Genomic DNA, 24,348 nt, shown 5'->3' with positions numbered 1-24,348 from the left:
TGTGAATTTTTGCGGGGGGGTATAGCATTTGTATGAGACTTATATTGTATGGAGGGGGGGGGGTGAAAAGGGGGAAAATTTGTTTGTACAAAACTCTTTTAATAAAAAAAAAAAAAAAAAAAAGGAAGTTCTTCCCTATCTGCAAATGAAAGAGCAATTTTCTCTTCTCTAATAAAGCCCAACGGCAGCAGCATCTCCAGCCTCTGCTGCAGCTCCTCCTGATGGCAAATGGCTCTTCAGCTAATGCCATCTTGTGGCACCTGACCTGTTATGCATTCATTTTACCTGTAATGGTCTCCTTTCGAATACTCCCAGGCAATTCTGAAAGGAAATGGAAACGAATTAGAAATGCCTACAAGAGACCCATTAGCATAAATCCAATCAAGAAGGCTTTGTTTAAGTTGTTCAGGAGGGTTTTAACTTTGCAGCCCTGTCAAGGGCTGTAAAAAGGGTTTTTTTGCTTGCATTGCTTAAGATTGGAAACAAAGATGCTTTTAGGTTTATGTAATTCTCTTACAGAAATAATAGCAATGCAGAAAATAGGTAAAAGGTGTAAAAACCACTGGAAAAATCATACCATAAGAGAACAGCAGACAGATAATCCTCAACTTAAAAGGGTTTCTGTTACTAAGTGAGACATTTGTTAAGTGGGTTTTGCCTCATTTTACAACCTTTGTTAAGTTGTTAAGTGAATCGCTGCAGTTGTTAAACTAGTAACCCGGTTGTTATGTGAATCTGGCTCCCCCATTGACTTTGCGTCTGAATTTTGATCACATGACCATGGGGATGCTGCAACGGTCGTGTGAAAAATGATCGTAAGTCCCTTTTTATTAGTGCCATTGTAACTTTGGTCACTAAGTGAACTATTGTTAATTGAGGTCCCTCTGTATTACATATAGAACATGGCTTATAAAGTGTTCTTCCCTGATTCTCCCTCCCAAAATAATTTAAATATTAATTAACACTCTTACCAACCACTTACTGCTGAAAACAAACTATAAATTTCTCCACATGTGCTATATCACAACCTCGCCTCAATTCCCCCAAACTACTGCAAGTGATTCTCGGTAAATTCCAAATGGTGGGAGAGGTCATTTTTATCACTAAAGCACAAACTGTCATAAAGCAGGTTTCATAATATGATTCTGAATGATTCTTATCTCTACATGTATCACTCAATTATGGCCACTGGCTTCTCAGTTAAGCCATGGTTTAGCAAATGCATTGCTTTTACAAACCACAATATCTTTTGAGTTCATAAAGCACATTAAACAAACAACTTTTGGGTTTAAAGATCTGTGTCTGCTCACTGTGTCATCTCTTTTGTTAGTGTTTAATGCCTCGGTTCTGAAGGATGCTCTAGAAAGGCAATTTTTTGGTTGTAACACCTGCATCTGTAGGTGGCTGTGGCAAATTGCTTCAATCATCTTACGTTTTCAATGGACGCCTTGGGAGAGATTTAGAATGCATTGCTTGATTATGTCAAGTTGACAATGTCAGAAAGTTGGGCAGAGGGAGGAGGAGGAAGGGAGGATGGATGGATGGATAAGAGAGGGGGAGGATTTGGTGGTTTTTAAAAATATATTTATACATGTTTTTTATAATAGAATTGCAAGACATCCTTTGTAAATAATAAGGCTCTCTTATCCAAGGTCTAATAGGCGTGACTTGGACACATTTTATTAACAATTCCTCTTTTTGGCACATTCACCTTCACCAGAGACTTGAATGTTTTACTAATTAACATAGAGAAATTATGTAGTTTGCCAGCCATTTCCCTGAGTGGAGATGTACCTGGGACTGCAACGCTGATTTTGTCACTATAAAATACAGTATACAGTAAAAACCAAGCACAAGAGAGGGAAACAAGCATTCGTTTAAATTGGATTATTTTTCTCACTTATACCTCCCTGTCTTCTTAGCTGGAGACTTTGTTATCTTTTCCATTTAAAGAGTAACTTTTAAGAAATCATTTCCTAACTCTGCCATTCCATGGACGGATCTATGTTCAACTTGACCCCAAAAACCTGCTTGACACACAATGGCCCTCACTACAGAGAAAGCTGACAAAAGAAAGAAAATTTGCTCAAGAATTTCATATCCCACTCAAGTAATTACTTAGGGCTGTTCCACGAACCAAATACGGAGGGAGTTCCAAATCCTAATCTTTGTGGTGGCTGATCTGATGTTTGTTTGTTTTTTTAATCTATTAGTTGAAAAGGCCAAGTTAAAGATTAAATACCCCACATTAAGCCTCGGTGACTAACTTTTTGTCCCATCTGGAATTTCAGATGGCAAAAGGTGAAGTCAACAGTCTGAGGCTCAGAACCAGCATTGGCACTTATGGCAAATTAGTAGGAAAGATTGAATTAAAGTCCAGTCCAGAAGCCAACAAAAACAATTCTGCTTATCTAAAAGTTCAAAGCTTCAGAGGATAAAGTTGTAAATCGATGACCATCTATGTGATTGTTATGAACTGACACTGATTTCATGACCCATGAACTCAAAACGCTATCAGCAGCTCCATAAACCTCCGACTTAAAATTTTACATGCAGTCTAGAAATCAGCTCCCATCAAGTCTGAATTAGCTGAAAATCTATATTTAAAACAAATATTTTAATAGAAAACCTGAGTCAGAAAAAAAAAAACCTGTCACTTGATTCCTTGAAACTGGGTTCACGAATTGTATTAAGCACAACTGTTTAATGGCTGTTAGCTGAATTAGCTGAGGTCCCTACAAGATTTAAAATCAAACCCAAACTACGTAATAATAGCTACAGCTTCTGAATTCAATAATCTAGCCACAAGCAGGATCCCGTCATAATTTCCTTGGTGTCTTGGCAAAGGTGTAAACTTTCTGTACAGTGGCCAAAATAGAAAGACAATGGAAGAAAAAAGGAAATGGGCACACAGGGCTACTTAATGACTTTCTATAAATTGGTATGTACTTTTAAAATAAAGGTGGGCCATCTTTTTAATCTGGGAAATCAATGAGCAAGCTGTGAGGATCTTTTAAAAACAACTTTTCCAACATTTACAGTCATATATTTAAATGGAACAAAATTATCCCCACATATTTTCTTTGCTGCTTCAGTTCCGGTTTATATTAATTACTCAGGATGTATTTATTGGTTTTAGGGTTTGATTTATGTCTGGTCTATAAGAGCTGTAGCAGATTACTTTGGGATCGCCCTTGTTGCAACTGAAATCCTAACAAGGAGACTGAAAGTGACTGGCCCCAAACCATCCAGTTAAAGGTAGTCCTTGACTTAAAACAGTTCATTTAGCGATGTTTCGAAGTTACAACGGGACTGAAAAAAAGATACTTATGACCGTTCTCGACACTTACGACATTTGCAACATCCCCATGGTTATGTGATTTACCTCTGGGTGGTTAGCAACTGGTTCATATTTATGATGATTGCAGTGTCCCAGGGAATCAAGTGATCCCCTTTTGCGACCTTCCGACAAGCAAAGTCAATGGGGAAGCCAGATTCACTTAACAACGGGGGCAAGAAAGGTCGTAAAGTCACTTAGCAAATGTCTCGCTTAGCAATGAAAATTTTGGGCTCAATTGAGGTTGTAAATCAAGGATTATCCGTAGTATGCATGTCATCAAGACCAGATCCAAACATTGTACTAAAGTTGCTGAATTAGGGACAGTTCAGCAGTCAGTTTGGCTGGGCCTTTGCAATTTGGCAAGGCTAAAAATTCTGCATTTGAAAATCCCAGAGCTGCATTGTGCAAAGTACAAGAACTATTTTGCTTTGCTTTCTTTTTTCCCTTCTTCTTTGCCTACTTTGGGAGAGGAAACGCACTCCGGCAACAGGCAGAGATTCTTGGCAATCCCGCATCCGTATTAAAGGGTTGTTCCATGAGTGCCCTGGATGTGCTTCAAAGAATTCAGCCTGAACTGCCAGCAAATAAGGTCAGCCTGTCTCTTTCAGGCTGGAAGTGCGTTACACACACAGGTGCACTGAGAGCCAAGCATTCTGGGTCTGCCATGCAGAAGCCCTCTGCACATGCTTAGAAGAATTCAGCCTGAGGAAGACAAGTAAAAAAAGAGTGGGAGGGCTTATTTGCCTGACTTCAAGCGGCTTCTTTGAGAATAGAAATCCACCACAGGTAGGTGAGGTTTAGTGATGTTTGAGATCCCTTTTTAAATCCAGCTGGACTCCTAACATGTCCTGCATGGTCACATCATGCCAGTACTTTCTTCTCTTCCCTTTTTTTCTTTCATTTATCTATCTATCTATCTATCTATCTATCATCTATCTATCTATCTATCATCTATCGATCATCTATCTATCTATCTATCTATCATCTATGTACCTACTATACTCCTTTTTCTTCCATCTATCCATCTATCATTCCTCTCATCTCTATACCTTCCTTCCTTCCTTCCTCTATCCATCATCTATCATCTACATACCTATCAACTTCCTTCCTTCATCTCCTTTCCTTTCTTTCCCTCATTTGTCCTTTTCTTTCCTCCTTTTTCTCCTTTTCTTCCCTTCCCTTCCCCTAACTTTCCTTCCCTCCCTCCCTCCCTCCCTTTCTCCTTTTCTTCCCTTCCTTCCCTTCCCTTTCTCCTTTCCTTTCCCTTCCCTTAACTTTCCTTAGTCTCAATTTACAACAGTTCATTTAGTGACCAAAGTTACAACAGCCTCAGAGGGGAGGAGGGAGGCTGCCGAAAAAGTGATTTCTGACCATTTTTCATCACTTAGGACCATTGCAGCACCCCCCCCCCCATGGCCACGTGATCAAAATTCAGGTGCCTGGCAGCTGATTCCTATTTATGACCGTTATAGGTGTCATAGGTATGTGTGTGTGTGTGACATGATTCCCCCTCTTGTGACAAGCAAAGCCAACGGGGAAGCCAGATTCACTTCACTTCACAATCGCCCCTGCAACAATTCACTTAACTGCTGGGGCAAGGAAAGTGGTAAAATGGTGCAAAAAGAAAATTGCGGTGGACAGCTGAGGGCTTGCAAATGTTATTATTAGTTCCCCCCCCCTTAGTTGCAATTAGAACCCCGGGATCACCCGGTGGCCTCCCATCCGCCCCGAAAGCGAGCGCGTGTGTGCGTGCGTGAGAGGTGGGGGGGAGGAGAGTCTCCCCTGAGGCGGCCGCCTTTGCCCCGCCCTTCCCAAGCTCGAAACGCCTTAGCGTTTCCCGCCTTTTTCCTGCACAGGCGCCCTCGCGGGGGAGGGTGTGCGCGCGCGTGTCGTGCGTGCGCGTGCGCAGGGAGGGGGGCGGCGCCCTCCCTCCCTCCCTCCGAGGCAGCACTCGGGTGCAACCGTTACTCACTCTCTCCCCCCCTCGCACGGCCGTTTGAGGGAGGGGAAGGAGGCGGGGAAGATTAACCCCCTCGTGCCCGCCCCGACGCTCCTTTCTGGTCTATCTCCCCCCCCCCACTCCTCCTGCGACTGAGGCGGCGCTGAGGGGAGAGGGCGAGCGCGAGCCGGGGCCGGCCAGGCGCCCCGGTGCATTGTGGGACGGAGTAGGGGGGCAAGCCGGAGCGGCGCGGGGAGTCCCGTCGGCGGGCGGGAGAGCAGCCGAGACGCGGTAAGGAGAAGGCCGCGAGGGGGGGGGAGGAGGAGGAGGGTGGAGAGAGAGAGAGAGTGAGAGAGGGAGGCGGGTGAGGAGCGCTTAAAGGGGAACGCGCCCCCCAGGGTGAGGTGGGGGGGAGCGCACGGGAAGGGGCGGTGGGGGGGCATGTGTGAGGAAAAAGCGGTGGGGCCCCCTTAAATAAGGCGCTCTTTTTAAAAAAAAATTCTTGCCCGCCTCCGGAGGGGAAGGGGTTAATCTTTCCGCCCGCCGACATCTTTCTTTCCCCTCCTCCCCTCAGTCCCTCCCCGGCGGGCGGGGGGAGCGGGAGGCCCCGCCCATGCGCACTGTGCCTGGAACGCCGGCCTGGCTTCGCCTCGCTCGCTTTCTCCGCCGCGGCCACGCCCCTCGGGGGAGGAGCGAGGGTCGAAGCTTCGCCCCTTTGCCCAGCCGGGCCTGGAAGAAGGGAGGGAGAAGGCGGCTGGGATGGGAAGGAAGGAGCTCCCGCCGCCCTCGGCTGGGCTCCAAGCGGCCGGGCTTCCCCGCTTCCCCCGAAAAGGCAGGCAAGGACTTCCAGCCTGGCTCTTGCTTCGGAGCGACTCCGGATGAAGCGGGTGGTGGGAGCACGACTGCTGCAATTGGGACTGGCCAGAAGAAGCCACCTTTGCCCGGTCTACAGAGAATCTCGATCCTGGTGGTCCCAAAGGTCTCCCTGCTGGAGCAGGGGGTTGGACTAGATGACCTACAAGGCCCCTTCCAACTAATCTCTTCTTTTCTCTGTCCTTTTCTATTGTTCTATTTCTATTCTATCCTGCTTTTCTTCCAAAAGGCAAATTGACTTTCTTAGGGGGTTTTTTTCCCCTTGAAAATGTCCTCAGCCAAGAAGCTTCTTCAATTCAGTCAATTGGGATGCCTGTAGAGCAGTGATGGTGAACCTTTTGGGCACAGAATGCCCAAACCGGAACATGTGTGCGTGTTTGTGCACCCAAAGACCAGCTGGAAGGCCTCGTTTGTTTTTCGGGCCATTTTCAGGATGTTTTTTGACCATTTTGGGGGCGTTTTTCGGGGCAAAAATGGCCTGGAAAACGGCCCCCAAATGGCCTGGAAAACACCCTGGTTTTTTGGCTGGTTTCCAGGACGTACAAAAACCAGAAGAGCAGCGGCGATGGTGTGCTTGCCCACGGAGGGGGTTCTGTGTGCCACAGGTTCACCATCACAGCTATAGAGTCTCAATCATCCGGGTCATGGTTCTCCCAAAGGTGCTTTTCCCCCAAAAGGCAACAGGATTTCCTTGCGACTGAAGGCAAATGCAGGTGGGCCTCGACTTACAACAGTGTGCTTAGTGACTGTTCAAAGATACAATGGCGCTGAAAGAAGCGACGGGATCGTTTTTCACAGAAATGATGTCCCGGTGCTTGGAAGCCGTTCCGGTCTGGATGGGGGACAACAGACTCAGGCTCAACCCTTCCAAGATGGAGTGGCTGTGGCTACCGGCTACCGGCGCCCCGGTTCAACCAGTGGACTCCATCGCTGGCCATAGGGGGCGAGCAACTGCCCCCCGTGGAGCGGGCGCGCAATTTGGGCGTCCTCCTTGATGCCCGGCTGTCGATGGATGACCATGTGGCAGCCGTGGCGAGGGGGGCGTTCCACCAGGTTCGCCTGGTGCGCCAATTGCGCCCCCTATTGGACCGGGACGCCTTACGCACAGTCACTCATGCGCTGGTGACGTCTCGTGGTCGCCGTACCTGTACTGGACTTTATTGGTTCTTTTTTTCCTTGAAAACACTTCGCTTCTAATCCTAGAAGCTTCTTCAGTTCTAAACTTCTGTTTTCAAAGAAAGAAAAGCAAAGGTCCAGTTGCCTTTTGGGGAAAAAGTACCTTTGGGACAGTCATGACCTGGATGACTGAGAATCTCCATAGACATCCCAATTGACAGAATTGAACTGAACTGAAGAAGCTTCTCGGCTGAGAAGCGAAACATTTTCAAGGAAAAAGAAACAAGAAAATCCAGGGTTTTTTTTGGGGGGGGGGGAAACACCTTTGGGGCCTGGTTTGCTGGATCTCTCAATCGCTTGGGTTCCTCTAATGTACATTGTAGCCACAAGTATTATATAAACTCAGAGCTGGTGTCTCCACCCTTCAGTTGGCTGGAAAAACTTTCTGTTTAACTTTGTGGCTTTTCCAAAGAGCCAGGATGACACGCTTGGGATTCTGTAGTCATCTCCCTAAAATTTTGTTACATTCCTGATGTGTTTGTGTATAATATTGTATGTGTATAATGCCTGGAAGCTCCATTGATCTCATAAGTCTACAAGGAAGGTCATGAAGAGCTTGCTTATCTGGAGTGTTTTGTAAAGGAATGGTGGTGCCTCATTTGGGAAAAAGAAGAAAATGGTTAAAATATTGCTCCTGTTTATTAGTCTTAAGATGGTTAAAACTTCAGCTGTACCCTGGCATGATCCAGTTGAATGTAAATGTGTATGTAATTTTCTCTTAGATTTAACTGGCTTCTTAAAATGTATTGACTTTGTTTTAAATTCATATTGAATGTAATGTATCTGTTCAGAAATATATTAAAATTGCAGCATGTGTTCAGGTAGGGAATCCAGCCCTTGCATCCATCCCTTGTTGCAGAATATATCAAACATATACTTTGGTAATAATGTATAACTATTTAGTTATTTAATAACATAATAATAGAGTGGTAATATTTTAGGTAGTAATGGAGATTGGATATTCTTTTGGAGGAAAATATAAGCTTAAATAATACAGCAGTTCCAAATATAGTTTGATTACAAGTATTGCTTTCTTCATTGAAGTATTTCAATTGTGTTCCTTTACCAATTTACCTGGTGCAACTCAATAACATTTTCTCCTAAATATTTCTGTGACTGTGATTTCAAATATTTTACAACTCTGACATTTATTGGAAGGAGTTTTAATTGAATTTAATTAAAGTATGTGATTACTAAATTCACAAGTATTGGGAGATTATTTTGATGTTCAACTAATCACTTATTTATGCATATACCTATTTACGTGAGCTACATAAGCAAACCAGAAAATAACGATCTTGTGTTTTCTGTAAACTAAAAAATGTTTTCCGCCCTCTGAATGTGGAATGAAACAAATGAAATTGTTCATGTAAGTAGTTATTGATACAAAATAGTAACTCATTGATTGCCAGAACTAATCTGCAGTGTAATGTTCACTCAGACTTTTGATTTGCAATAATAGAGTTACATCTATTTATGTATTTGACCAGGTACCCATAGCTGAGTAGTGTTTCTGCCAAACCAGAGTTTGTGAACAGTTTTATTTAGGGGCGATATCAGTAGCAATCTTGATACAGGCTCTAGTTAGATGTTACTTGTGGCCCTGTCTGAAGCAGTCAGACCTGGCCAATAATGTTCATTTTTTCCCCTCGGTATTCTCTGGTTCTCCAAATTCATATGCAAAGGATCTTTTCACAATCATAACCCTAATAGCAAAATACATACGCATTGGGGACTCAATGCTTGGACCATAGTGGTTTCTAATTGGTGAATAGGGATTGATTATTTCAAATATTTTACTATAACTCACTACAGTAAAGAGAATTGTTAACTTAAGCATTCAGACTTAACAGTGATTGAGTAAACAGTATTCAAAGGCAGTACACGTTTATTTTATTCACACACTGGCAGAGTTCACAATATAGAACATCAAAATTAGTGGGGGGAGCAATCTACAGCATTGTGTGGTCTCCAATCTACCTCTAAAATATGTGGGATCAAAGTATTTGTATTTTTTGGTGTTTGGTGAATGATCTGTCAACTATGTTTGTAGCTGATTAGATCATGTTCCCCCACTCTGTTTTAACAATTTAGGCAAAGAAGGGGAAACCAACATTTGCCTCCCCATTTCCCTTCTGAATAACAGAGTTGGCTAGCCAGAAAGGCAGATAAAATGATGATCTAATAAATATAATTAACTAAATAGGCAGTTAGCACATACACTGTCACTAAGAATGTGGCAAGGAAAGTTTATTTGCTTCCCCCATTTAATGTACAGTAAGTTGAAGTTTTCCAAATTGTTTATTGCTGGCCCATTGGATCAGCATTCCAGTTTTGAAAATCTCTTTGGTTGCGTACCATTACAGAATATTTTACAAAATTCTTCATATCCAGTGCCCTAGTTTCAAGTAATAAGAGATGGGTGTAGCCACTATATTGTTTGATATCAAGGTCTAGATATCATCTGGTAGCTGTCATTTTTCAGATAGTCTTGAAGACTATTGCTTCTCCGGGATTCATTCCAAATTGGATCCATTCCAGCTTGTTGTCTTGTCTGAATTTAGAGTAGCAAATTAATTGAGCCCTATTGATAGATGATATAGATCCCAAATTGATATGATTGGCATCATTCAGGGCCTTCCTTATTTCACTTAAACTGCTGGAAGAAATAATCCAGAAGCTTGGACTAAAATGCCATCATTGTACAAACTTACTTTGGGCAAGACCCAAATGTTATGGGTGGGGCATTCTCAGTGTGAATGCAGAAGAGGATCTGATAGATGTGGTCCTTATCATGGAGACAAAATGTTACCAGGAATATTTTCAACAAACAAAAACAACGTGTGAGTGGTTGCTCAACTGCAAGTGTGAATTATATACAAGATTTACCAAGTTTTGAACCTTTGACTGTTTAGCTTTAAAGCTATTTTTATGTTTTAACAAACAAATTGCATAAGATTTCTGAATTATTCTGATATGACCATCAGTAATTCATTTGTCTCTGACTTCATTGCTCTTTTTCCTGTCAACCCCTGATAATTCCACATCCATGCACTAAATTAAACCGAATTGGTCTCTTGGTTTATATTTGGAGTGGTCTCAACAATTCTTCTTAACCATCGCAGTTTGGCATGGATTAACAAAGAGGTCTTCAAACTTGGCAACTTTCAGACTTGTGGACTTCAACTCCCAGAATTGCTGGCTGGCTGGAGAATTCTGGGAGTTGAAGTCCACAAGTCTGAAAGTTGCCAAGTTTGAGGACCCCTGGATTAACATCTACAAAACGTGTACAGGCTAACTGAAAAGAAAAAGGTCATCTGCTTGAACAGGCATTGCATTTTGGTGTTCATAAGGAATTTCAAAGTGTTTATAGGGCCTTTTATTTCTAAATTATATGTAGTGTACTACAAATGCAAGGATTAAGAACAAAAGTCAGTTTGTAATTACATATAGTAAGATCACAGTGGTTTCATTGGCGAATTTAACGCCACTAGAATGTCACTGTACAATTTAGCAGACAAAATGAAATCTAATAGGCTGTTTCATGAAGACTTTTGATGTATTTTCCATACAAAAACAGTTACATTTTTATATAGAATATGCGACTGTCATAAAAGACAACTTTTATGCTATATGTTTGTATTTTTTTTAAACACAGGATAACAACCCGACCTATTTAACAAAGAAGAAGAAAATCTGCCGTTACTAACAGTGTAAGAATCATGTCTGTTCGAGAGTCCTTTAATCCGGAAAGTTACGAACTTGACAAAAGTTTTCGGTTAACCCGATTTACGGAACTTAAAGGCACCGGCTGTAAAGTGCCTCAGGACATTTTGCAGAAATTGCTCGAATCTTTACAAGAAAATCATTTCCAAGAAGATGAACAGTTTTTGGGGGCTGTTATGCCAAGATTGGGTAAGAATACTTTTTATTGCTGGTTATAATTATTTCTTGGGACTCTGATGCACGTTATTGAAGAGTGGAACATAGAGATTTCACACTCTATGGTCCTCTCTTTAAAAAAACCTTCTACCTACAATTACAGGGGAACATTAGCAGTCGGTATCAGTAAAATGCTCTAGGATTTGGGGTCTGGCTCAGTCCTAAAGAGGCTTCATTTAGTTATGCCTCAAATAGTGAGATGAAAACTGTTGGATTCTACAACATTTTAAAAATCATTTGACTTTCTATTTTATAACCACAAGCTTTTATATGCCAGATTATTGCCTTAATGTATCAAAATGCTGTTAGCGTAATTTTTTTAATCTTCATGGGTATTTTTATTATTATTAATTTTAATATGGGTATCTTTTTTATTGTTTCCTGCTAATGGCAAATTTAATTCAGGTTAATTATTTTTGTGTTTTTCTGATTTTGGTGTATCTGACTTAGAGACACAGCAGTGAAAAAGCAAACAAAATTAAAAACCAAAACCATCTATTGGCTTTTATTTTCATATTCCAGATACAGGTAGTTCTCAACTTATGACCATTTATTCAGCAATTGTTCAAGGTTATGATGATCCTGAAAAAATAGACTTGCAACCCGTGCCCAAAATTATGTCTTTAGCAATACCCCTATAGTCCTATGATCAAAATTTATGCACTGGCAGATGAATTCCATCTGAAAGCTAAGGCAAAACTCATGTACCTATCTATTTTATTTTACTAACTATATAATTTTCCTTCAAGGGAGCAATTTTGATGGAGGTCCTGACCTTTTGATTAATTTCAAAATGTGCTTTATATTGCTTTATAGAGTACGGAAAATCGAACAGGTTTGCATGACAAATCCGTGTCTTGTTAAATTCATCAGGTAAAGAGGGAAGTGGAGTCTCTGATATAGAGAAAGAATTGTATTCCTGGTCGTGTAGTTGTCAGGCGATTTAAGAAGCATTTGTACGGCTGTTGCGGCAGGAGGAAAAACTGAAACTTCTTAAAAGAAAATTTGCCTTAGTAGATCTATTTACAGGTGGTCCCTGACTTAATCACAGTTCATTTAGTCACCCCTCAAAGTTACAATGGCCTTGAAAATAAGTGACTCATTTTTCACACAACCATTGCAGCATTTCCGTAGTCACAGGATTTACATTCAGATGCTTACCAACTGGCACATATTTATGACACTTTCAGTGTCCCTGGGGTCACATGATCCCCTTTTGCGACCTTCTGACAAAGTCAACAGGAAAGCCAGATTCACTTAGCAACCGTGTTACTAATTTGACAACTGCAGGGATTCACTTAACAAATGTGGCAAGGAAGGTCATAAAAATGAGCAAAACTCACTTAACAAATGTCTCACTTAGCAACATAAATGTTGGGCTCAATTGTGATCGTAAGTCGAGGACTGCCTGTATAATCACTATGCAGCCTGGTGCATGTTGCCCTTTTTCTGTGAAGAGTCCTTGGGAGGACAGCGCTGAACAATGCTGCAGCATCGATGAGAAAAGAAACACTGAACTCTCATTCAGAGTCACACTAGGACATGCAGGATTTGCGTGGCCCCGTCTGCCAGGAATATGTAGAAGTAGAAAGGCAATTACAAAGGCAGGCCAATATCCTGAAGAATAAAGGGAGTTCCTTTTATTACAGGGATTGGCATGGACACTTGCGTCATTCCTTTGAGACACGGAGGTCTGTCTTTGGTCCAGACAACAGACTACATTTATCCCATTGTGGATGACCCTTATATGATGGTAAGATGCCTTAAAATGTTGGTCACTTTTTGTCAAATCAAAACTTTGGAGGAAGGGGGATGGATATCAAGCTATCGATTTCACCTGGCTTTGGTTTGGTGGTCTTTCTCGGTTTTGTCTGGAACTAACAGGCCTTTGAAGAAATCCTCCCCCCCCCCTCTCCTGATCTTGGTTTGAGCATTTAAATTATTTCTATTCTTAACTAAATGAATGATGACAGTCGTACCTTGGTACTCAACTCCCTTGAAATTCATTGCATTTAGTACCCAACACGTTTTGACATTAAAAATTTGTCCTGGTGCTGATTGTTTATTTGGTACTCAACCCACGTTGCTGTTGGCTGCCTTGTGAATCATATTACATTATTCCTTATGGGGGGGGGATTGTTTGGTACTCACTGTTTTAGTGATCATCGCACCTCCCAGGCTAATGATGAGTACTGAGGTACCGCTGTATAGGAATTCAGTAATATTCTACAGCATTCATCTAAGCAGTCAGAGCAGATGGTTTTAACAATTTAAAAAAATCAGAATTTATTAGTTTACCCAAAGGAAGATAATATACAAATCACTCTATTGATGCCAAAATTTGGGTATCTTGTCTGTGATGAGGCCTGTGGAGCATAGAACTGGGCAAAATACTGAACGAATGTTGATATTAGTGTCAACCCCATGCATTTCTTGTGGTGTCCCCTGGACAGCTGCTTTGTTGTGCCAGGAGAGATGTCGTATGTGCAATGAACTTACACAATGTCTGAGAAAGCGTTTTGGAGCAATCGTTCTGAGCTTTCTAAGACGGAGCTGCCAGAGCGATTTAGATAATTTTTATCCCCTTACACTTAAATGCTTTGCACATTCCTGTGATGTGTTTTTTGTTTAAAACAAATCATTTTTTACATATGTTATTTTTCAGGGCTTGTTGGTTTTCTTGTTGGTTCTATTTAAGATTGCTTTAATGGTCAAAACTTTTGTATCCCAATAAGTAAATAAATTGGGGTCGTGCTTAGTCTGCTCAGTATACAACAGAGCTAAATGCAACAATAATAGCAATTCTGTTAATTTGTTTCATTCATTACTTTTGCTTCTTCCATCTGCCACCTCAAATTTCAGTTGGTAGATTTCGTGATCTCGCCCAGTCTCTTTTTAAGGTTAGCTTGGGAAGCAGGTTAAGCATTAAAACAGCAGTTCAATGAGAATTGTTTGTGTTGCTTTTTCCAGGGACGCATCGCATGTGCCAATGTCCTTAGTGATCTTTATGCCATGGGAGTCACCGAATGTGACAATATGCTGATGCTTCTTGGCATCAGTAATAAAATGACAGACAGGGTAAGTTCCTTTAATTGTGTTGATCTGGGGTTGGGGGGGGTCACTGCTTTACTATAAAGAAGAATTTACCAAACTTGACTGTTCTCATTTAATTTGCGAGAACTGGCCTCATCCAGCCTTTTGAGTGGAACCTACTGATATCCAGCTTTTTTAACTTCACAGGGGTTCAGGGAAGAGTAAGTTTCAGTTAGCAGACTATTTCTCTGTGTATATAGGCAGGTGTGAGGGGATGATTCAACTTTAGCAGTTGTTGAAATATGACTTCCTTTGGGGTGGCTTGTAAGCTGTTAATGTATTCGGTAGATGCTTGACTGGGCCATTGATTTTTCCTACTTGGGTTTTGTTTTGTTTTCTCTAAAGGAAAGGGATAAAATCATTCCCTTAATTATCCAAGGATTTAAAGATGCCGCCGAAGAAGCAGGAACATCGGTGACTGGTGGTCAAACAGTATTAAACCCTTGGATTGTTTTAGGAGGAGTGGCCACAACTGTCTGTCAGCCTAATGAGTTTATAATGTAAGTTGGAGCATTTTATGCCAAGGAAAAGGTGCTGAAAGTATTAAAAGAGGTAGCTACTTCTAAAATTCTGAATTGTTTCTCTTATGTGTTGTTAACTGTGAGGAAATTAAATGCTTGCCTTTGGCTCTGGATTGGGGATTTTAATAACGAGGCATGTTTTTTCTGGTGAAGCTTTGCAGATTTATTAAGGGCATTCATCTTGCCCAGACGCAGTTGGTTTAATCGTGACTTGTTTAAAAAGTTACACTTGGTCAGGCTCATCCAGGATGCCAAATAGTCAATTGTGTTTTGCAGTATTCAGTGTTTGGATTAAAATAATGCTGTAAACAAAACAAAGCGAAAAATCAGCTTCAGTGCTAACTTTAGAACTCATTGTGATAGCAGTTCTACAATATACTGTGGTTATATTGAGTTTCTGTGTGTTCACTGATGAGAACCACGTAGGTAGCTCGTCTATTTCATCCAAGTTGGAAAAACAGTGTGACTATAAATCATTTCATGATTCCAGCTGTTAAAAGTCCGAGCTCTGAAAATCTGCCTTATTTTCAGTCTCTAAAATAAAGGCAACAAAATCTTATCCAGAAGACTTTTTTTATATATACAGTATATAGAAGTAGCAGACACTGAAACTAGTAACAATTTCCTTTTAGGGCAAAATTGTCATATTAGCATTAAAGGTGCCTCAGATAAAACTCTACCAATTATCTTCACTATATATTTGTAAGCCTTGATTATTATCTGTGGATACATGAAAAAAATGTATTCATTTAAGAAAACTAAATGAGTACCTTTTTTGGTTGTATTCATTCTAAATAAGATATCTGGATAATATTAAATAAACTCTGTGGAATAATTACTGAAAAATAATGATGGCATATGTGCTTTTTAATAATACATGTTCATTACTTCTAGGCCAGATAATGCAGTCCCGGGAGATGTATTGGTGTTAACCAAACCATTGGGAACACAAGTAGCTGTAGCTGTCCATCAGTGGTTAGACATCGTAAGTGAATCCCTTTCAATAGAAATCCAACAAAGGGGCGGCCGTTTCCTGTGACTAAGCTATGCCAAACTTTGAACAAAGTAGGCTAGATGTAATGCATTTAATACCAACCTCTTCGGCTGGTTTATATTCTTTTCATATATATTAAATATGTGGAGATAACCTTGGAATATGGTTTTATATATGTATGGAAAGTTGTTGTAAAAACAAATTTCTGGATGTACATTGACTATGTAGAAATCTGTTTCACACAAAAAAAAAACTTTTTTGTGTAGAAAAACAATAAAATAGCCCTGTTTTTCCAGTTTGCCCTTAGAAATTCGTTGTGTAACTGGAAATAAAATGCATTGTGAAACTGTTTCAGGTGCTATTAATTCTCCTTGGTCCTCATCCAGCAAACAGAAAAAGCAGTTGGTTTATAAACAAAAGAGATGTTCAGATAGTGAAAATCAAAATGGAACAGGAAGTGCTTCAAAGGATTTCTTCAAGTTGGGAGAATTGGCACTTAATGCTGTTCAAATAATAACTGCACATGTAGATTGCTGAGCTTGAATTGGTGTGCAACCAAGAAATAAATCTCGAGCATTCAGTAAGAAGATCGTGCTAGCATGCTGCTAATACGTGTCAAATCCCACCCTAAGATCATCGGGAAAGGATAAAAAGTAACAGAATAAAAATAAAATAAGATACCACAATATAAGCCGTATGTAGCCTTTCTCTTTCCTTCTGTGCCTTAGCCAGAAAAATGGAATAAAATCAAGTTGGTTGTGACACAAGAAGACGTGGAACTGGCCTATCAAGAAGCAATGATGAACATGGCAAGACTCAACAGAACAGGTAAGGGAACGGGTGGCCAGTTCGTTTCGGTCAGTGACCAGGGAAAAACCAGGCTCTACAAGGGGAAGGTCTCTTTAGGTTGCTAGAAGGTCACATGGTTAAAATCGCTCCCTGGAATGTTGTACAGAGAGTCCTACAACAGTTCACTTAGTGACCGTTAAAATGGCACTTGAAAAAATGACTAAGGGCCGTTTTTCACACTTACGGCTGTGGCAGCATCCCCGTGGTCACGTGATCAAAACTCAGATGCTTGGCACCTGGCTCATATTTATGACGGTCGCGGTGTCCTGAGGTCAGGTGATCCCCTCTGGCAACCTTCTGGTAAGCAAAGTCAATGGGGAAGCCAGGTGATCCCAACAAATGCAGGGATTCGCTTCAGAACTACCTGTGCTGATTCTCGCTATAGAAGAAAGGCGTGTGGATGCAGGGGTAAAGGCCTCAGGACCAGAAACCTGGAGGATATGAGTTCTAGCCCTGCCTTCGTGCTGTCTTAGGGCCAGCCACTTTCTTTCCATTTAGGAAGAAGCAGTGCAAGCCACTTCTAAGAAGGTTGCCAAGAAAAATGTGTGGGCTTGTTCAGGTGGTCACTCAATCATTCACTCTCTCTGTCTCTCCTATCCCTCTCTCTCTCCTTCTCTCTCTCACACACACACTTTTCTCATACTATCTGTTACTACAGATCTATATCAGACATGGTTGTAATTTTTTTCCAAAGAAGAACATGCAACTATTCATGTTGCAATTGGAAATAAACATTTGGAAAGGGGGGAAAAACATTCCTACGATACATTTTCAGAAAATTCAGGGCTATCCCACTCTTAACTGCAATTGGAAATATATATATATGTATGTATGTATGTATGTATGTGTATATATGTATGTATATATGTATGTATGTATGTATGTATGTATGTATGTATATATATATATATATATATAAATATATAAATCTTCTGAATCATTATAAATTGTTTGGTATTTCCAAATGATTTTGCCCAAAGGAGATCAGGAATGGATTGTCCATGTGCAGGAATCCCCCCCCCCCCAAGTAGGAGACCCTACACCATTTCTTCAATTTTATTTGAAGGGAGCTGGAAATGTAAACTCTGATTTAATACTGAGAGATGGGCTGAACTCTGAAGTTGCAATAACCTTTTTCTCTCTTTCTCTCCTCTCAAGCTGCAGGGCTCATGCATACGTTCAATGCTCATGCAGCCACGGACATCACAGGCTTCGGAATCCTGGGACATGCACAGAATCTAGCAAAGCAGCAACGCAATGAAGTGTCCTTCGTTATTCACAACCTCCCCGTTCTAGCCAAAATGGCTGCAGTTAGCAAAGCTTGTGGGAATATGTTTGGTCTTATGCATGGGACTTGTCCAGAAACATCAGGTAATATGTGTGTGTGTGTGTGTGTTTAATTTTTCAATCTATTTCTTTCCCTCTACAATATGGGTGGACTTCAACTCCCAGAGTTCCCCAGCGTGGTGTCATATAACAATTTCTTCAACATTGGCCCTTAATCTCTCCCCAACAGGAATATGAAAGAAGGACATGAATCAGCGGTCAATAGGAAATTTGATCTACCGTATTTTTCAGAATATAAGACACAACCACCCCACCCCACCCACCCAAAAAGTGGGTGGAAATGTTTGTGCGTCTTATACTTCAAATATTGCGTCTGGGGGAGGCGGGTTGGTGCGGCGCCGATCAGCTGGACCGCAGTGGTGGTGAATGGGCTGTGGCGAACAGCCAGTGGCAGCGGCGAATGGGTGGCGGGAATGGCCCATGATGAACAGGCAGTGGCGAATGGGCGGCAGTGAACGGGCCCTGCCGAATGAACAGCGGCAAGCAGGAAGCAGCTGCAAATGGGCCATGGCAAACAGGCCAAAAGAATACCAGATGGATGCTGGGAGGCAGAGGCAGACTTTCCCCCCCTTGTTTTCCTCCCCAAAAGCTGGGTGCGTCTTATAGTCCGAAGCATCTTATAGTCTGAAAAATACGGTATATAGAGAAGCCGATTTCTTGTTCTGCAGTGTGTAAAAAATACTTGTGTAAAAAAGTCGCCTTTCAGGTCAACTGAATTTTCATAATGGAAGATACTATCTTTGCACCCCTTTGCCCGGTTACAAATAGAATACTTTTGAAAGAAAATGTGCAACACATTATCCCAGGATGTCCCTGCCCCACAGTGGTCATTGCGCTGCTACAAAATAAAAGGTTCCTTAGAGATTCTTGTGAATGGTCAGCGGATGGCGCTGTTCCTTCAGATAACCCCAAACAACTAGACTGCATCTCAGAAACCTGTGCTGAAAAAAAATCTGCCTTTGACAGATGGTGGATTTGGCTATATACACATAAGACACAATGTTGTGCATGTCAGAAATTCTGCCCCGCAAAATAAATTCCTAACTATTGCCTTTTTTTTCACACTGTGTGTTAACATCGCTTTGCATTGGAAGTTGTAATAGTAGATTGTCCACACTTCAGAATGATCCATGGTGATAGTTTACGTTCCTTTGAATTGGGTGCTTACTGGATGAGTAGGCATTGCCATTGAATGTTTAAATTATAAATTTAAATTGTATTAAATTATGTGAAGAATCTGTATTAAAATATACCATCGGCATAGATTTTACCTACCTTCCTGATGGGGTTTGGATGCCATACCATTCAATTTAGTGGCTTTGCTCAAGGTTTTCTCCAATTTGTCACTGTCCTTTTCAAACAGTTACGCACTGAACCCAACTTAGAGTTGCAAACAGGGTTTGATCAGGGAGAAGTAGAATGAAATAATTATACTGTAATTATTTGGACTCCACATTATATATTAATCCATCCCAAGAACAGCATTTGCCTTTTTACCAGCTACTTTTACCTACCGGCTCACTTCACGTTTTTCCCTGTTCACTTCCATCCTATTCTTTTTCACCCTGCTGTTAATGGCCTGTCTAGATTATTTTTGTTAATCTCCTGCCAAATATCAGCCGTTTCTCCCAATCATCTGCAGACCTGATCCAAGTCTCTGATAGAAAAAGTTTGGGAATCGCACTAAGCCCTGCGGCATTCCGTTCAGTTTCTCTCCACAGTGCAAGTGGAAGCCATTAAAGAGCCTTCTGGAATCTGGCTGCTTCAATGTGGACCCCATCTGAAAGCATGGAAAATGGAATAGAATAGAAAATAGAATAGAATAGGGAATGGAATGGAATAGAACAGAATAGAATAGAATAATGGAATAGAATAATGGAATGGAATAGAGAAGAGAAGAAAATAATGGAATGGAATGAAATAGAGAATAGAATAGAATAATAACGTTATTATCACTTTGAATGTACACTAATCGGCATACCTTAAAATGAAATTTTGTTGCATGCAGCTCTCAAAGGGTCACCACCTCCAATATACACTACATAAACATGACTATATAAATACAAAAATTTGCCAATCCACATATATGACACAGAAACCACACAGACTAGTTCGGATGTATAGGTAGTGCATAGTAAGAAAAATGAATCTTATGAGTTTACCAGACGGCCGGCTGGCCGGCCTACGGAGCGAAGCTGTTATAGAATCTGGTCATCCTGCTAGGAATACCATCACAATTGGTGCCAAGTTTAATCAGTAGATAATGGTTAAAAATCCGAATAAGCCAGGCAACCACTTTGATTTGACCCTTGAACGGGAGCTAATGCTGTCCCTTCTCCTTTTGCAGGAGGCCTCCTTATCTGCTTACCCCGGGAACAAGCAGCACGTTTCTGCGCTGAGATCAAGTCTCCAAAATACGGCGAAGGTCACCAGGCATGGATTATTGGGATTGTAGAAAAGGGAAACCGCACGGCCAGGATTATAGACAAACCACGAATCATCGAAGTTGCGCCCCAAGTAGCCACTCAGAACGTAAACCCGACACCGGGGGCAGCTTCTTAATCCTAGACGAAATAGGATTATTTCTCTCTCTCTTTTTTTTCTTTTTGGTTTTGTTTTGTTTATTTCATTTTTTTTAAAAAAAACAAAAAATAGATCTATTTCCTTTATCATCTTACAGCCTAAAGAACTGTGTGAAAAAAAAAGAGAAGAAACACATTGTGTCTGTGCAAATCTGGTGGCCTTAGGTTGGTTGGAGCGAGTGAATTTAACCCTCTTGCCTTTCCCCCCCCCCCTCCCCCCTGTTACATGAACTGAAGATGCTCCTATCTCGAGGCAGCTTCTGAGTTGAGAATGATACTGTTATCCAATACTGTTGATTCATTTTGAATCTTTAGACACTGATCTCTCGCCGCACGGGCTCTTCAAAGGTGCTTTCACCTAGCGTCAGGCATTACCCCTTCGTGGTATCAAATGCAGTTTGTGTCTTTTTTTACAAAATAGGTATTATTATTATTTTTTGGAGGCTATATGTATATTTATCACTAGCTCTAATTTCGGATGCCTTGAATGAAATTCCAAAAGGCAATAAAATTTGGATGCACAAGGAGCTGAACCCGGAAGCAAAAAAGGGTTGCATGTCTACCTATGTTCCATCTTTTCATTTAGACGATACAGTCGCCTTCTCCGCAAAAAATCTACGGCCTCGGACTTGGCGTGGTAGTACGGTCTGTTAACGGAGACACGCGAGTGCTGCCTTCGCACGGAGAGCACGCCTAGAGTGTGAAGGAAAGAATCATTTTGTTAGCTCAGACAATGTTTTCTTTGCATTACCAGTAATCACTTCCTTTTTATGGATGGTATAAACGGCATAAATCAGTTTTCAGAGGGACGGGGGATGTGCTGAGGAGCAGCAGAATATTGCCAACTGAAGGGGAGGGTATTCTATAATCATTTACAATTCACTATATAATTACATGAATAATTCTTAAAAATATAACCAATTTTTTTTAAAAAAAAAAAACCTGTTCTGTGGATGGTAGTGTTTAATACATTTTATATTTTGTATAGTGATTATATTTTTTTGCTTTTCTTAAAACCGGCTGTCTAGTAGGATTGCTTAGTATTTTTGTTTGGCCTACATTCTTGTGCACGCTTTTGTGATGTGTTTAAAAGCTACATTGCCAACCTTGCAGCCTGAACTTAAGCTTATTATTTGAATAAATATTTAATTTTTTTATTGCTCTTGTGCAAGTGGATGACTTTTTAACTTTTATGCCTAAGTCCTACTGGGAAATGAGGACAAAGCGTTTAAACCTTTAAACTCACTACCATTAAGTTTTTTTTTTAAAAGGTTTGATTTTCATCTAAAGCAATATAGTGTTTAATTCCCAGTACCATAATGTAAAATGTGACTATTCAAACATCATGATAACAGGCAATATGAATACCTCTTCCTGCTAACAGTTGCACATATGCAGTAAATGTTTCTGATTCTGAAGCGTTTACTGAAAACCTGGTTGTGTATAAAAATGTCTTTAAAAGAGATTGTAACAGGCATCTTTGCAATAAGAACCTTTTCTTGTGCTTATAGTTTTGAAAGAATGAATGAACCTGAAATAGAGTTTTTCCTGGAAGATTCCCATACATGCAACAGGCTTTTTCGAACAAAGATAGCTACTTGTGTTCTTTGGCGGTTGGATTTTTAACCTTTTTATTTTATTTTTGTATGCAATAATTTGGTATTAACACTCTTCCACATTGTGAACTTGTCCTTAAATTGTCATTACGTAATTTTAAAACACAAACATTTCACATGTGAGGGTGTGCCATATTGAGAGAAACAGCAGCAATACATATGGAAGTTCCTATGTATTTCAGTTCCTATTCCGTATTTCTCCACTTGAGAATACACAATTATTGAAACTTGTACTACTACTACAGGTAGGAAATCAATGCAGGTAGAAGTGAATGTTTGTAGCTCAGGGTTGAGCTGGCAGGTGGGGGCTGCACCTTGGTGCATTCTAAGCTTCAACTGTTTTCTTGCAGGTGTTTCATTACCCAACTAGGTAACATCATCAGAGCTAGAAGGAAGTGGGGTTTGCTCTCTTTTTATATATATATATATCTTATATCTTTTTATATGCCCTGTCACTGTTGGCGGGATGGTTGTTTCTTGGTAATTCTTTGTTTGGGCTCTTGTGTATTGCAACAACTCTAAACGTCAGGAAAAGGAAAGCAGCGATCTAATCAACATCTCCCACAAAGTGGATACCTACGCAACTTTATCGAAGAGTGCCTCACCCCTCGAACCATCAGAAGTTCTCGACTTGACAACAGTTTGTTTAGTGACTGTTCAAAGTTACAACAGGACTGAAAAAAGGAACTTATGACCATTTCCCACACTTATGACCATTGCATCCTCCTCCTGTGGTGGTGTGATTTACATTCAGACGCTTGGCAATTGACTCACATTTATGGCGGTCACTGTGTCCCAAGTCACGCGGCTCCTTTGCGACCTCCTGACAAGCAAAGTCATTGTGGGGAAGCCAGGATTCACTTAACGACGGTGTGACTAAGAACTGCAGAGATTCGCTTAACAAATGCAGAAGTCGTAACGTGGGGCAGAACTCCACAAATTTCTCACTTAGCAACTTAAATTGTGGACTCAATTTTGGCCGTAAGCCGAGGACAAGCAACACAAGCTATGAGAAGGATAACGCTGTGATATATTTCGAAAACATCCGATTGTAACATCCTCATGGTATCACCATATCACACCCACCCAACTCCATCAACAGCTGCAAGGAAACAGCTAAGCTCAGAGAGCACCAAGGAACCCTCAATCAATGCAAAATGACTCTGAATATAGTTTATATAGCTTGCTAACTCTTCATCAACTTCCTCTGTACTTTCTTTACTCCTCATGGCAAACATACTCTCAAGAAATCCTTTGTTATTTGCAATCTGGAGTAGCTGTTGAGTAATTACTGGGTGGCAAATGAATTTTAGCAAATCTCACCTGGCAAATGCCTGTTGGGTGGCACAGGTTAATTTAATTCTTCTACAGTGGGCAGTTGAAAATATAGAGCAGATTTTGCCAAAATTATTTGGCATGTAGGTCTTTTTTGTCCCACTATCTTTTTTTTTAACAAAAATGTTCAGAAAGAGACATTTCAAACGAGCAATTTTTTTTTAAAAAAAGTGTAATGTTTGTGTGTTTTGCAGAAAATGCGGTGGAATAAATTACCAATTCAGTGATAATGGAACCTGATTTCTGTAGTTGAATAGTTTGTTGATTTGAGAAAAATGTCATTTATTCCATAGAAGGGCTTCTCGAACGCAAAATACATAAAGGGATTTTCTTCCAAACACAATTCTTTGATTCTTGATTCTGCTATTTTGCAGAGACAGCAAAATACAATACGAAATTATTTTATCTACCACATTTATATACAAACAACTCTTATCATGTTTCCGGACATCTGTTAAAAATTCCCCTAAAAGCAATAATACTTCATGTAGGAGCAGAGATGCTTAAATTAGTTCAATATTTCTGCATAAATATGGCCTAAAGTGAGATTTGTTTTTCACACAAGACCTAAAACTCAAATCAAGAGACCCAATTAAACAAAGGAGTCAAAAACATGATACTTGTTCATTTATTTATGGAGGAAAATGATTGAAAGCTACATATTTGTGTAGTTTGTACATTTCTTGTAAAGACGACAAAAGTTGCAAAGACAATCAAATTTTCAAAGTGTAGAGAAGGAAC

The 24,348-nt window shown here is 40.6% G+C and overlaps 1 protein-coding gene across 2 annotated transcripts; it reads left to right on the top strand.

Annotated features, from left to right (window-relative positions):
* Nucleotides 1-5,262: 5,262 nt before the first annotated feature.
* On the top strand, nucleotides 5,263-23,721 carry SEPHS1 (selenophosphate synthetase 1). 2 transcript variants are annotated; one of them, XM_081957569.1, is made up of 9 exons: nucleotides 5,263-5,570; nucleotides 10,987-11,243; nucleotides 12,920-13,023; nucleotides 14,241-14,348; nucleotides 14,709-14,863; nucleotides 15,779-15,869; nucleotides 16,607-16,706; nucleotides 17,886-18,098; nucleotides 20,422-23,721. In XM_081957569.1, exons 2-9 carry the CDS (start codon nucleotides 11,051-11,053, stop codon nucleotides 20,634-20,636), a joined length of 1,179 nt encoding a protein of 392 aa, XP_081813695.1. In that variant the 5' UTR covers nucleotides 5,263-5,570; nucleotides 10,987-11,050; the 3' UTR covers nucleotides 20,637-23,721. The 2 variants fall into 2 exon arrangements, with proteins under 2 accessions (XP_081813695.1, XP_081813696.1); XM_081957570.1 differs by lacking the exon at nucleotides 5,263-5,570 and adding an exon at nucleotides 6,008-6,865.
* The last annotated feature ends 627 nt before the right edge of the window (nucleotides 23,722-24,348 follow it).

The sequence above is a fragment of the Natrix helvetica genome (genome assembly GCF_964273705.1).
Source record: "Natrix helvetica genome assembly, chromosome: 6".
Taxonomy (NCBI): domain Eukaryota; kingdom Metazoa; phylum Chordata; class Lepidosauria; order Squamata; family Natricidae; genus Natrix; species Natrix helvetica.
Note: the sequence above shows the minus strand (reverse complement) of the source record. Positions and strands in the feature narration are given on the sequence as shown.

Excerpts from the sequence above, each read along its gene's own strand:
- SEPHS1 (XM_081957569.1), top strand. The coding sequence starts at position 11,051 with ATGTCTGTTCGAGAGTCCTTTAATCCGGAAAGTTACGAACTTGACAAA. Across the intron at positions 11,244-12,919 it reads GGCTGTTATGCCAAGATTGG|GGATTGGCATGGACACTTGC; the intron begins GTAAGAATACTT and ends CTTTTATTACAG. Across the intron at positions 14,349-14,708 it reads GTAATAAAATGACAGACAGG|GAAAGGGATAAAATCATTCC; the intron begins GTAAGTTCCTTT and ends TTTTCTCTAAAG.